At 47.4% G+C, this 13,853-nt stretch overlaps 1 protein-coding gene across 1 annotated transcript; it reads right to left on the reverse strand.

Annotated features, from left to right (window-relative positions):
* Positions 1-393: 393 nt before the first annotated feature.
* LOC121838449 (putative nuclease HARBI1) lies at positions 394-13,456 on the reverse strand. The gene is made up of 4 exons (XM_042294720.1): positions 13,320-13,456; positions 2,808-2,871; positions 1,984-2,198; positions 394-727 (listed from the first exon to the last, which is right to left on the reverse strand). Exons 1-4 carry the CDS (start codon positions 13,454-13,456, stop codon positions 394-396), a joined length of 750 nt encoding a protein of 249 aa, XP_042150654.1.
* Between the last annotated feature and the right edge of the window lie 397 nt (positions 13,457-13,853).

Below are 13,853 nucleotides of genomic sequence, written 5' to 3' on the forward strand. Positions count from 1 at the left end.
CATCGTTGCAGCACTTGGACACGAGCCACTACCTGAATGATTGCCAAGCTGTTATCACATGCCCAAATCGAGTGCTCACGCAATACTATAAGGTCCAATCTGTGAGCCGCATTCAAATATTGTCACTCTGAGGGGGGACTACACCGACAATGCGACTCCTGAGCGTTTGTGTAGGAGTGATTGAAAGAAAATGGTTGCTTTTATCTGAAATTACACTGCAACAAAAAATGTTTCTTGGTCAGCGGCATTGCATTTAAGTATACTAGGGTTCCTCTAGTGCCAGTAAGCTTGTGTAAAGTGAAAAACATTATAACTGAATATTTTTCTACCGCCCCTTTAAGGCAAAGCTCGATCAGTCATTGCAGAAGAGAGCTTCCACTTCGAAAGAAGTTTCTACTTGAAGCTTCTTTCGATGATTTGCTCCCGTTTCTGTATGCCCGTGAGGGAGTCCTCCACGGTGTCCACGGCGGGTGGCAGGTGGACTGGCCGTGTGGCCCTCCTCCTGGGTCTCCGTGCCCTGGGCACAACTGGCGGAGCTGGGGGAGGTGGAGGCTGTGGGTCCTTTCTCAGGCAGGCCAGGTTGTGGAGTGCAGCGCAGGCTGTGATGATCTGCACGGCCCGACGTGGCTTGTGCTGCAGCCTCATGTCGAGGCAGGGGAAGCGCCGCTTCCAGATGCCAAAGGCCCTTTCGACAGAGTTTCTCGTCTTGATGTGGGCCTTCTGGTACCTGATCATGTGAGGGAATATCATGAGTGGCTAATTAAACTATAATATTGCCTGTAGATCCCTTTCATATCTTTCTCCCGAGTAGCTCGATTTCAAAATGCTCCAGCACAACGCACTAGCCGCAGACAATGACAAGCAGGAGAAGCTTCACTTGTCCCGCCTCCAGCATCAGCATCATACATTCGGTAACACATTGTCATCTTGTGCACTTCGTGCATACATGTGCAGCCAAAGCGTGCGAGAAGGCATTGAGCGTGCTCTGGAGGCAGGGCAGAAAGACTCCCTGCAGTTCTCATTCTGTCAGTGACTATAATCCTCAATAAGGGCAGATATTTTCGGGGCTAACGTTGTCACACCCAGTATCTTACTTATTTTGTTCATACATTATTTAACCTAAAGTTGAGGCTTGGGCGAGTTGGTACATACTTCGGAAATTAAAAACAGCGCGGAAAGACGAGGACCAGACAAAGAAGTGACACGGACGTAGCGCTGACTTACAACTGAGTTTATTGAACGCAAACTCGCAATATTTATTTGCGGTGTCACGAACAAAAGAACATAAAAAAAACATAAAAAAAAAAAGATAGCGAGGCTGGGTGCAGCATGTGTAAGCAGTCCTTCTGTGGCCCTATCAGGCAAAGAGATGAATTTTCTAGTTCCGTGACTTGCTCGATTTTTAGCACATACTCTGTACGGCTGTGTCATGGCGCATTTCATTATTATTTTTTTTCAATGTTTTTTCAATGTTTTTTTTTTCAATGTTTTTTATCATTGTTTTATTTTTATTGGTGATACATCACATGGGCTGAATTTTTTATGTTCTTTTGTTCGTGACACCGCAAATAAATATTGCGAGTTTGCGTTCAATAAACTCAGTTGTAAGTCAGCGCTACGTCCGTGTCACTTCTTTGTCTGGTCCTCGTCTTTCCGCGCTGTTTTTAATTTCCGAATTATTTAACCATCGCAAATAGCGCACAAGTTCAGTAGTCTTACTACTGTTCCACGTTTGTATATAATGTTTTCCTTGTCTTTAATAAAGTAGAAAGTTGGGCTAGTTGATTCTGGTTATACATAATGACAAATACACAGCGCAAAAGGACAAAAAGGGAAGAGACACACCGGATAGAACACAGCGCTGTTCTATCCGGTGTGTCTCTTCCCTTTTTGTCCTTTTGCGCTGTGTATTTGTCATTATGTATTTTCCTTGTCTCCACACATAGCCCTACATTTGCTCAGGCACTTGTAGGATTTACTTGCCTGCCTCGTGGTGTGTTAGCTGGACCGGGATCTGCCAGGGGGGTCATCAGGAAGAAGAAGCAGGCGTAGCCCATGTCCCCAAGCAGCACCCCTGGTACCCGGCGTTCCTCGTACAGCACCCGCACACGGGAGTTGTCAAATATCCGGCTGTCGTGTACCGACCCGGGCCAGCTCACAACCACATCGTAAAATTGCAGCTGGGGGCCGGTGACAGCCTGCAAGTAGATTGCGTCGAAATGAAACATGGAGACATGAGTAAGAAAAATTAGTGGCAATGGTCCCATCGAATGAAGCTGTCGTAATACTCGACAAATATTTTCATTACAAAAACTGCTCAAGTGATGTGTTCTGACAATGTCAATATGAACATTGTAAGCTTCGAAAAGCATGAATATTGCAGTTCATTTGGAAGCGAATATCAAATAACGTATTATTTGAACTACTATTAGAAAATTAGAATATTCGTGCAGTCCTACTTTTTGCACATAGAATTCGTGCAGCCCTACTTTTGCACATAGCATCAAGGGGAAAAAAAATCTGTACTTTCTTAATTTTCAGTGGCATCGCCAACCATGTCATGTGCCAGACGCTTTAGAGCAACATGTAGCAGGTTATTCATTCTGGCTCAGTTTGGCACAGCAGCTGAACCACTGCATATAGCGAAGCAAAGACGAGAGGGCTTTGACTACAATGCTTGGGGCAGAATTTCCAAGTTTCATGCAGTCGAACATGAGCGCATACTCCAATGAATAACATCTCGCGATCGCGCAAGCGTTGCTCTTTAAACTCTAAATTCGGTAAACCGCGAACTCTGCACTCGTTACCTGGACGTTGATTGAGAACACTCCCTTGCGGTTGCGGAACACCTCCGCGTCGTCGCCGCCGGGGCTCTTGATCCGCACGTGGGTGCAGTCGATGCACCCGGTGACGCCGGGGAATTTCGCAAGTGCGAAGAAATCGAGCATCACCGTGTTGAATTGGGCGGCGCTGGGAAAGTGAACGAGGTCCCGGAACAAGTGCCTCGCGATCAGCTGCGTAACTACTCCGACCGCGCGGCACACTGTCGGTTGGGACACGGTCACGAGGTCCCTAGTCACAACCTGGAAGGTCCCGGCACCATAAAACCGCAGCGTGACCAGCAGTTGCAGCATGGGGGTCAGCGGAAGGCCTCTGCAGTCGGTGCTCGTTTGTAGCGGCAGCATCCCGAGCAGCTCTCGCACGGTTCCCTTCGTAAAGCGGTACCGCGCCAGGAACTGCCCGTCGTTGTAGCGCTCCATTGGGTTCTCCCTATCCCGAATTGATGGTCGCGGGACTCGTGGCAAAGGGAACGCGTCCCCGAAGACGACATCGCACGCGCGAGTTGCGAATTCGAAGGCGGAGATCCTCTCGGCGACGTCGCTTCGCCAAGCCGCCATGTTGAAACGACTACGAAGTCGCGTTCAAGATAGGTCCAACCCAGTCTTGAAATTTGGGCACTTCAAGTTCGCTTCAAGCTCCGTTCAAGATCGGTTCAAGTTAAGGTGCGTTTATGAAGCGCGCTTGCTCGTCGCAAGACGGACTTGAGCAAGTTGAAGCTCGACTTCAGAGCAAGTCACATCTATGAATTCGGGGGTAAGCCTCTTGCGACGTCTTAGGACCGGATACGCTGCAGCGGAGCTGGTCCTAAGGCATCGAAAGAGGCTCATAAACCGGTCTTGTCTCTCTCGGTCGTGCTCGGTTGGAAGTCTGTGAACGAGCCTTAACTTGAGGCTCTCTAGCATCTAATGACGTCGTTGGTGCCATCCCGTGGTATCTTAAAGGGGCCCTGCAAGCACTTTTTTGCTGGTTTTCAATTTGCACCGAACCTCAGCGCACTGAACGTAGTAACTTAATGAAACTTTTCTTTTCTCGAATTTCCCCCTATTTTAGAAGTTATAGGCAAATTAAAATTACAAAAACAAGCGAAAAATAACCTCCTTCATTGGTTGCTTCAGCGGGCGTGGACTAAGGGAGGGGTACAGTGAGCTCAGCGAGCGCTCACTGCTGCCGCACTCCGTGTCGACGGCGCGAGAGGGCACCACTAAAGCATGATTTGGATAGGCTCTATGCAGCGCGCAGCCAGAGCGGCTCTCATTGCATTTGCTGCGCGATTAAACACTAATTCGGCATGACACTTCATTGGCCACAAACGACAGCAAACGCGGGGTAAAGATCAGTTCAGAATGGGAGCCACTTCGCGCTGCCATACCACGAAACGGCCAAATTGCAAGACAAAGCTGCTCGCCGAAGGTCTTCGGAACGCACGGAGCCGGTCGGAACCTCCAGTCCCTAAACGACCGCAGCGCCACCGCGTACATCCGGGACCTTTCCGTGTCAGCGCCTTATCCCACAACTCCTTTCTTGTATGCGCCGCCTTTTCCACCGCTTGGTGGCGGGATGTCGATGGGTCATTTCTTGTTTCCGTACTTTATAAACTGCATTCGTTTCTTTTCTGATCTAAAATACTGAACAAAAATTACTTTTATAAATCATTGAAACGGTTCGCTCCACTGATATTTTGTATTTCGACTAAAACGAAGCTTTTAGCGGCTCTGACCAGTAGTAACCCCAGGACCAAAGACGTCACATATCGCGCGCTTTCGGTACCGCGGGTCGCCCCTGTCGGCGGAGAGAGTTTCCGCGTCGTCCGGTTAAAGTATGATGCACTTATATTTAGTACCTCTCTCCGTGCGCTCTTGCTTGCCCGATGCCCAAGAGACGTGCAAACCGCAAAAAAGGTAGAAAAAAAAAGGGGGGGAGGGGGGGGGGGGGGGGGGGCTGGAAGGCGCTTAGCCTCGCTCAGAGTCGGGCGCAAGTGAAGCCACCGGAAGTTCGATGCTTGTCCCGGAAGTCGAGTTTTTGCTGGGTCTTATAGTGCATTTAGTTAATGTTTTGGCTCACGCTTTCTTGCATTTTCACGCGGGCTCTAATAATCCCTTTTAGTAATCAATCTTGAGAAAGGGGCTATACTTCGTTTCAGCTTCCGTCCGAGCGCAGCCAAAGCTACCCGTGTGGCCGGAGCCAATCACACGCCGGCAATAGGTCACGCGATCTCGCCTCTACTTTTGTATCACTCCGCTGCACCGCTGGTCGTCCGCGCCGCCCGCGCTCGCCGGGTATTTCGTCTGCTACGGGTGTATCAACAGTTTCGTCTGGTGCAGGTTTAAAAAATGCTCGTTCACGTTCTGAAATTGAGTCGCAGGGGACGTCAGTACGTATGCTGGCCGCTGGCGCATGTGTCCGATCTTTCCACCCGTTCAGCATTTAAGCATAGTTTCGAGATGTAAGTACACATGGCAAGGTGCCTGATGACTTGGTCGTTGTTGATGTTTCCTTCTATTGTCTGGGTATACCAGGGCTTGAGGCGCAGTCCTTTTCCCCAGCTTCTCGCCGTTCAACGTGATTGGCAGGTAAAGGGGTGCCCCGTTTGCGCCACGTATTAGTGAATTGTAGTGGCCCGGACGCTTTTCTTGTTTGCAACACATTGGCGGTACGACGCAGCCGGAGTCTCCTGCCGAATTTGAAAGTAGACATTCATCACGACCTCTTGCGCCTGATGCCGCAACGTGCCTTTGCGAAAGGACAGTTTGAAGCAATTCGGTCAGGAAAGCAGCGAAGCACATGATTCGGCCATTATCGAAACGAAACCACAAAGAAAAACCGAGCGCTGCAGCCGTGTTGCCAGCGGATGTACGTGTTTTCACCAAACCACATGCATTTACATATATTAATAAAAACATAAACTTCAGATATTTAATTCCTTTAGTTGCAAATCATTCTTAGCAGTACGCATCTGGAATATTGTGCAGTGTTTACGCACAAAACAGTTATATAAAAAAAAATACTTTGGCGAACTACTTTGTGGTGCGTAGGAATGCTCTTCTCGAAGTTGCGAACCGTCCCTCAGCCTTTGGCTGCGCTCGGACGGAAGCTGAAACGTAGTATAGAATCTCGAAATTTTCATACATCAAATGGCATCCAAGAAGACTTCTCGGGCCTGCATGAACTGTTATCGTGCAACAAGCAGGCTCTCTTGATATAACAAAAGCAAATCAAGCGCCTTGGAAACTGTTTGAACCGCCGCTCTGAGGGTGGGAAAGCCTGTCAAGCACTCACTTCCGGGACAAGCCGCTTCCTTGCGGTGGCTTCGTACCTGTTTCCTCAATGCGCCATCAAGCTTTCTAGCGCAGATCAGTGGCCTGCCTCGAAACAAACTGCCATAGGCAAGAACTTTATTTACATATAAACTCACTGATCTCCATGACCATTGTTCGATCGCGCATCCCCACTCCGCGAGTGCGGTCACCGCACGGCCGTCTTTTATGTCGAAAAACATGATTTGCAGCGTCTCGGAGGCTGGCGGCAGCTTACTAAAGAGACGTTTTCCACTCATTCGTCGTTAATCGTCCAAGAAATTTTTTAAAACCCTGTGTAAGCTGTCATACTTGCTGTTGCGAACACGTGTAAATTTTTACGGAAGCGCAGTGCCGCAGAAAAAAGTACAACTCGTCGAAATCAAGTTTCGCCGGTCTTGCGGCGTGATCAAAGCTTCCTTGGCATGCCGAAGCGCTGAGTTTCTGTGCCTTCGCACGCTTGGATACCGATCAAGAGTCGGCGCCGAGGCAAAGTTTCGAAGGTAGGTATCGCATAGATGTCTTCGCATCATATATCGACGACGGAGTTCTGGGTCGTCCAGATGTTCAGACGAGTTGCTATCAAGAAAAGGGGGAAAGCAATCCACACGGTTGCTCTTATGCACTATTAACCATGGCTCGTTACAAATCTACTCTAATAGATCACATAGCAGCACAAATAGAGCAACACTGTGGAGTAAGGAGGGTTTTCGAAAGCAAAAGTACAAGACGTTGAGAGTGAAAATCTTTCAAGCGGGGCCCATATGGTCGTGTGCAATCTGTTGACCAACCACAACTAGGCGTGCCGCACTCAAACGTTAAGTAAAATTAAGTAGGTTGATAATGAGCCACTGCTGATCAGTGATCAGGCGCTGTTGTGCGCGGTATTCTGTAAACCGTCTAACGACGAAAAAAAAAGACGTGCCGTCCTCCCCTCTTCTGTTGCCACTTAGCTAAAAATACAGTCGTCAGAGTAAAGTAAAACGCTGCTCAAGAAGCACATACGGCTTCACGCACATTGCACTTACAAAACATATCCAAACGGAGTCGATTCTTGATCGTCATCCAAGCGTGCAAGGGCACCGAGACGTAGCGCTTCGACGTGCCAAGGAAGCTTTCACCACACCGCGAGACTGGTGAAACTTGCTTTCAACGAGTTCTGCCCTTTTCCTGCCGGCACAGCGCTTCCGTAAACATTTTCACGTGTTCCCAGCGGCAAGCCTCACGTCTTACACATGGTTTTAAATAAATTCTTCGGTGAATGACTACGAACGAATAGAAACCGTGTCTTCAGCACAGTGCCGCCAGCCTCCGCAACGCTCCAAAAACGCGATTTCTCAACATGCTAGATAGTCGTCCGGTTGCCGCACTCGGGCTGCAGCGATCAAGCGGGGATGCGCGATCCAACAATTGTCCCAGGCATCAGTGTATAAACTAGAGAAAACACTACATGCTCTCAGTACATGACAGCGCTCTTTAGAATTATTCAACGAGCGCGCTTCAGCGTTTCAAGTTAAAATTTGATTCCTCCTCTTCTTACCGCGCCCGAAAGCGAAAGGGTGACGGCGCCTGAAAGCAAAAAAAGGTACGGACAGGACGAGGGTAAAAAGTTGGGAAGTTGGTGATTCATAATGATTAAAAAGCGCAACAAGACGACGGACACAGAAGAAGACATAGACACAGCGCTAGAACTGCGTCTTCTTCTGTGTCCGTCGTCTTGTTGCGCTTTTTAATCATTACCGACAGGAAGAGTTCGGGAGAGCCCAGAGGAAACCAAACTCCCATGGCAATGAACCCTGTGCCTGTGCACGTCCATCGAGCGAGTCTGGTGCGTAGATACATTTCCCTCGTGCAACTGATTCGGGGAGCTAAAGCAACAAATTTAGCGCGTTTTCTGACTCAGCCCGCGCTATTTTCATTTCTTCTGCCCTTCGGTTATCTCGCAAGGCGCATGCGAAAATGAGTTAGCTTACCTTTTTAGTGTGGTTGAATGGTGACAGGCGATCGCGGCGACAACGAAGAGAGCAGCCGCCCTCACTGCCCGTGGTGGTTCATGGTTCAAGCGCGAGCAAGCGTACGGACCGGACGCAGCAAGTAAACATCACGTGACGGACGGTCGCTCCATGCGCTACTCTCACTGGCACCGCTCGCGTTTCATGATCCGCGAGCTGAGTGCGCCGGCTTTCGCGTGGGTCTCCCTCCGCCGCTCAAAGAGATCTTCGCATTCGCACGAATGGCACGCAATATGAGACATGTGCCAACAAGAAAGCGACCCCTAGAGGAAACGTGGCGTGTGTTATGTGTTTTTACTTGAAAGAAACGGGAACACAGACCTGAACTAAGAAATATGTGAAGCCGTACATTTACTGACTCGTGCCGACGTGTCGCCTCTATGCCGTTTTGCCCGTGCACGGATATCGCAGCGCTTTCCAGTTTTGAAGAAAAGCCTGTTGACTTACGGTTTCCTTTTACAGTGTGGTCCAATGACTCTCGTTACAATTGGTGAGGAATTTCAAACGACCGTTTTCTTTTTAAGGTGCCTCACCGGGGTGGCAGGTGCAGGAAACAGGACTTTGAGGCTATCCCATTGGACAATAGATATCCAAGGAACATCCGGTGGACATCCTGCAATGAACATTGGGACGTCCGTAGGATATCCGCAGAAATCCCAAGGACGTACTGGGGACGTCCGTAGGATGGGCCTGTGCAAAGAAATTGTTCATCCAGGTGACATCCCACGTACATCCAAGTCGGACTTTCGGACGTCCCTCGGATGATCAGAAAGAGACATATTCCCCGTTAAAATATCCACCGGATGTCCAAAGAATAACCTTTTATGGATAACGGACATCCACGGGACATCCTTTTTTTTATCCGAACTGGAGCTCACCTGGACCGTACCGGTCAAGATGCTCCCATCAAAATGCCTTTCCCTACGCATGCCAGAACTTTCGTTAGCCATATTTTCTCGTGTTTTCCCACATTTATTTCTTAAAATGTCTGTTCATCCAGTTTTCTGCAGTTGATTGAGCAACTAGTTATAGTGGCTTAAGAGGGCATTGAAAAGAAAAAGCTTTTTTTTACGCAGCCTGATTACGATCTATACCCAAGAAGCAATATCAAGGACATGAGACTCATTTGAGCTCTCCCGAAAAATGGACTTAAATCTGTCTAAGGGCCAGTTTCGGGAAAACTCAAATCAGTACCATGCAATTAATTTTTTTTTTTTTTGGGGGGGGGGGGGGGGGGATGGGAGGGAATGCATTATGTGGAATGCAAATCCCATAACTAACCTGTTTTAAAAAAGGTTGTTCTTTGCAGTGGCTTAAGAGAGACTAGCAAATGAGAAGGCCCAGGATACAACCAAGCTAAATTAACAAGCTGTGCAGGAAAAGCGGGCATAAAATTAACATGCTAACCGTCTAAGCACATTTCACCATTTCGAGTCATATTATTTATGGACCTCTATTCGCAGGGTTTCTCTCTAAACCAAAAAGGACTGGTTGCCACAGGCATGACATGATGTACTCTTTCCAGAAATAGATGTGGGTATAGTGAGAAAATATATGGTTCACAAAACCTCCGACATGGACAGGAAAGGGTAATTCCAAGAGGAGCACCTTGATTAAGCAGCATCTTGGTCATTTTGAACGCTCGGGTAAAGGAAAAATAGAATGAATTCTTAATCAAGAGCATTCCTGAGAGGATTCACATGCAAGTTTAACAATTTGCACGAAGTTACACATAAATGTTAAGTACATACTATGACACAGTTAGAAAGAACATATCACCACTTTTTTCGAGAGGCAACGTCTTATCACTTATGCTGTGTCCCAGTTGAGCCCTTTCGACCATATAAATTAAATCGTTTTGGCGACTTGGCTTTGGTTGTCATAGTAAAACAGGAAAAGTTGGCAAAGGCATGTTCATGCTAACTGTGCTGCACTCTCTAGATGATGCATAACAGCATGGTCACATCGTTTAACTCTAAAAAGATTTAACAAAATTTAAAAAAAAATATAACGAGGAACATTATACTGAACAAACTTTGTACCTCTAAAGAACCATATGCTAAAAGTTAGAAGGAACAGATTTATTCACAAAAATTAAAAGCAACACTTTTTAAGTGCAACTACACACCTAAACAACTTTATAAAAAAAAACACAGTAGGAACAGGCAGTTGATCACAATGGTCATACTGCAACAATGTTAGCAGGGGTAAACATGCAGTCCTTGCAAGGTAGTCATGATTCATGCGAAGGAAAACAGGGGATCGTCGATCACTCTGTCCTGGCACGTAATGCAGTGGCGGCTTACTCTTGTTATCGGATGCCCTTCTGCACCAGCGGCCAGATTCACGAAACGATCTTACGCCAAAAATGTGCGTAAGACAAAACTTAAGAACAAATCCGTATTCACGAAACGAAATTTTCGTAAGTTTTGCGCAGGTTACGACGAAATCCTACCACAACTCCGAAGCTGTCTTACGCACTTCTTACGATCAAATCAGCATGGCCGACAGCGTCGCTCAGTTGGTCGCGACAACCAACGGATGTTTATTTTTCTACGTGCGCTTCTCACGCGTCCCGACTTCAAGCAGCAAGAAACAAGTAAAAAGTACTTGAAACAGATCACGACGAACGAACAAGAACGCTGGATCCACAGACACACGGGAAAAACTCTAAGGGCCACGAGTACGGACTCCGACCGATCGGCAGATAGGCCTAGCAGGCACTCCGACTCGGCGCAGCGATGATCTGACGGTCCTTGGCGAACACCGTCTGCCCACGACCGGCTGGCGTGCTGAGTGGAATATGCCCGCGCGACCCTTGTGAACCCTTCCCGTATTATAGTTTGATCGCTGACCTCAATTCTAGATTAAGAGGTCAATCTCTTCCTCTTGTCATCTCCTCGTTTTCCGAGGCAACGGTGACGAACGCTGTCGTCGAAAAGGGGCTCTCATCGATTCTATCTCTGTTTTGTGTGATATCAAGCTCAAATAAACGCCGTATGGATTACCTTCGCAACATGGTATGTACACTTTGTTATTAGTATTCCATTTTATTCTGACATGACTGCACCTCACTGTCGATCGCTGTAACAGTTCGTGGGTCGCAATGCCGGTTCAACCTTTCTTCGCCGGGTGTCACGTCAGCATCGAGTTGCAATTGTAAAGGATCGGTCCCGAAGCGCTTATCAATTTGCGGTCCAACAGCGCAAATCCAGTGCACTTCGATCGAACACGCGCGTCCGCTCCGTAGTGTGAACAGGCATTTACGTGGCTCTTGCTTACACTGTCGTAGTTCAAACGTATCTTTTTTTTTAACGTCGGCTCGCTCCTGCATCTCCGAGGCCGCAAAAAACACCGCGGCGATTTGTTCCCATCTACGTCGCTTTGCAAACGACTGCGGGCCGTCTTTTACCAACGATGACAGTTGTGTTGACTTGGTAGCGATCGAGTTCGTAGCAGTCAATGGGGGTGGTTACGCACCCCGGCCTCGGCATTCGGGCGAGTTTAAATCGTGTTAGCGTCGACATATCACTGCACGGATATGAACCCCAGACCAACGGTGGCAGAAAGGCCGCCTGTGTTTGTTATGACAAATCCACGTGCTCCGAACGGCTCCGAACAAATGCCGAGCTCTCCGATTGGTTATTCGTGCTGCCGAAGACGCCGTCGCCATAGCAACAGCACCGGTAAGTTTTAGTTTTTCCATACGACAACGTCGCTTTCCTCCTCTCACTTAAGAACGCGTTCGTGAATACCGATTTCTCCTCTTCTTACGATGTTCTTAACTTACGAACTTCTTAGCTAAGTTGTCGTAAACTAAGAAGCTCTTCGTGAATCTGGCCTCTGGTTCGCAAAGCCTTTGAAATTAAAAAGAATGTGCATAAATGGCCGCTTTTGTCCGGTGCTGCCAGTACAAAGCAGTTGACAATCGCCTGCACGTGGATCGCGACCATACAACATACTGTATGCAGCTTTTTTGGTAACATCTTTTCCAAAAATAGACAATGCTATAGTTTGTAAAGAAAAAATGCCAAGCAAGCCCCTTCAAAATTATTCAATCCAACTGAACTTAGTCATGTTCAAAATATCACAGTATGAATAAACATGTCATACAAGCGTTACAACCTTGACATGCATTATGCCAAATGTACAGAAGAACACATTTCTTCACAAAAATTCAAAACAAAATGTTTTTAAATGTAACACATGTCATCAAAGACCACTTCGAGAACAACACCTTAGTCTAGAAACACAGTGGATCGCAATGGTTTTACTGCAACATAACCAAGGGTAGCTAACCCCTGCAAGGTACACCATGCTATATGCAGCCTCGTTGGTAACATCTTATCAAAAATAAGCGACACTATAGCATGTTAACAAAAAATGCCAAGCAAACCCCTTCAAAAGCATTCACTTTGTCTAAACTTCGATATGTTCAAAATATCACAGTATGAATAAACAGTGCCACACAAGCATTACAACCTTGACGAATGTTATGCGAAGTGTAAGGAAGAACAAATTTCTTCACAAAAATTCAAACCAAAAATCTTTAAATTTTCTATTAAAATCTATTTCACCTGTCATCAAAGACAACTTCGAAAACAACACCTCAGCTGGAATGCACAGTGGATCACAGTGGTTTTACTGCAACATTACCAAGGGTAGCTAACCACTGCAAGGTGCACCACACTATATGCAACTTCCTTAAAAAACCTTTTTTTTGTGAAAAAAAGCACAGCAAAAACTTGTACACTAAAAAGTAAAAAAAAGTCACTCCACCTGAAATCAGATGTGCGAAAAAATATTGCGGTGCAAATCCACAAGAGCACAGAAACAATGGTCACAGGCAGTGAAAGGCAAGTATGAAAGAAAAAACAAATGCACATAGAAGAGGCCTGGCATAATGAACTTCAAAAGAAACTGCTGTGGTCTGATATATATAAAGTTTGCAAGCGAAACCTCAGACGCACACAAAGGAAAGCTGTTTTGACCTCCTACTCCCCGCTGGCACTCTGCTCCTTGCTGATGACAGTGTTCCAGCGTCAGAAGTGCTGCAAGGCCTCTCAACTACTACTGCCAAGCCACTGGCTAGGAGCAGTGGTGCAGTGTGGAGCATCACCGTGATGCCTCGATATGAGCCACATGTGCGCCAAGCATGAGGAAGCTCACTTACTTTGTCTTCCTGCAGAACTGCTTCCCTCCTTTGATGCTGCAGTGAACAGGCCTGGGAAAGAAGTGTTCGACACTGCATTGGTTGCCACAAGTTGTCCTTACTTTCAGGGGTGTCTTATAACACGAGACAGAATGCATTTTTTAGCAAATCACCTTGAGGAAAATCTGCCAGTACTGCGGGCGCTTTTCGGGGGGCTGCCTTTGTTGGCTTGTGCCGCACTGGTTCCTCGTCAGACTGCGACCACTGGGGCGATGGCCTCCGCATCCTCTTGCCTTGCGGCCTTTCTGAGTCGCTGCTTAGTTCCGATGTGTATTGGCTACGCTCCAGCTTCTTCCGTACCTGCTCGTACGTTGCTGAAAGGACAAGCATCCGTAGTGTCAGCTTTCTTGCACCACACCACATTATAATATTGTCCATACCGAATAACCCTTTCATCGCCACAGCAAATCGTTTCCACGACGCATCTGGTGGCACTGCTATTTTCACCATCGAAATTATCCTGTCCTCTTTAGACTGGTGCCCGCGGAACCTCCT

The sequence above is a fragment of the Ixodes scapularis genome, unplaced genomic scaffold, assembly GCF_016920785.2.
Source record: "Ixodes scapularis isolate PalLabHiFi unplaced genomic scaffold, ASM1692078v2 PGA_scaffold6__148_contigs__length_123643588, whole genome shotgun sequence".
In the NCBI taxonomy this organism is placed as follows: Eukaryota; Metazoa; Arthropoda; class Arachnida; order Ixodida; family Ixodidae; genus Ixodes; species Ixodes scapularis.

Excerpts from the sequence above, each read along its gene's own strand:
- LOC121838449 (XM_042294720.1), bottom strand. The coding sequence starts at position 13,456 with ATGCATTCTGTCTCGTGTTATAAGACACCCCTGAAAGTAAGGACAACT. Across the intron at positions 2,199-2,807 it reads TGTTCTCAATCAACGTCCAG|GCTGTCACCGGCCCCCAGCT; the intron begins GTAACGAGTGCA and ends ATCTACTTGCAG. Across the intron at positions 728-1,983 it reads GCTAACACACCACGAGGCAG|GTACCAGAAGGCCCACATCA; the intron begins GCAAGTAAATCC and ends TCACATGATCAG.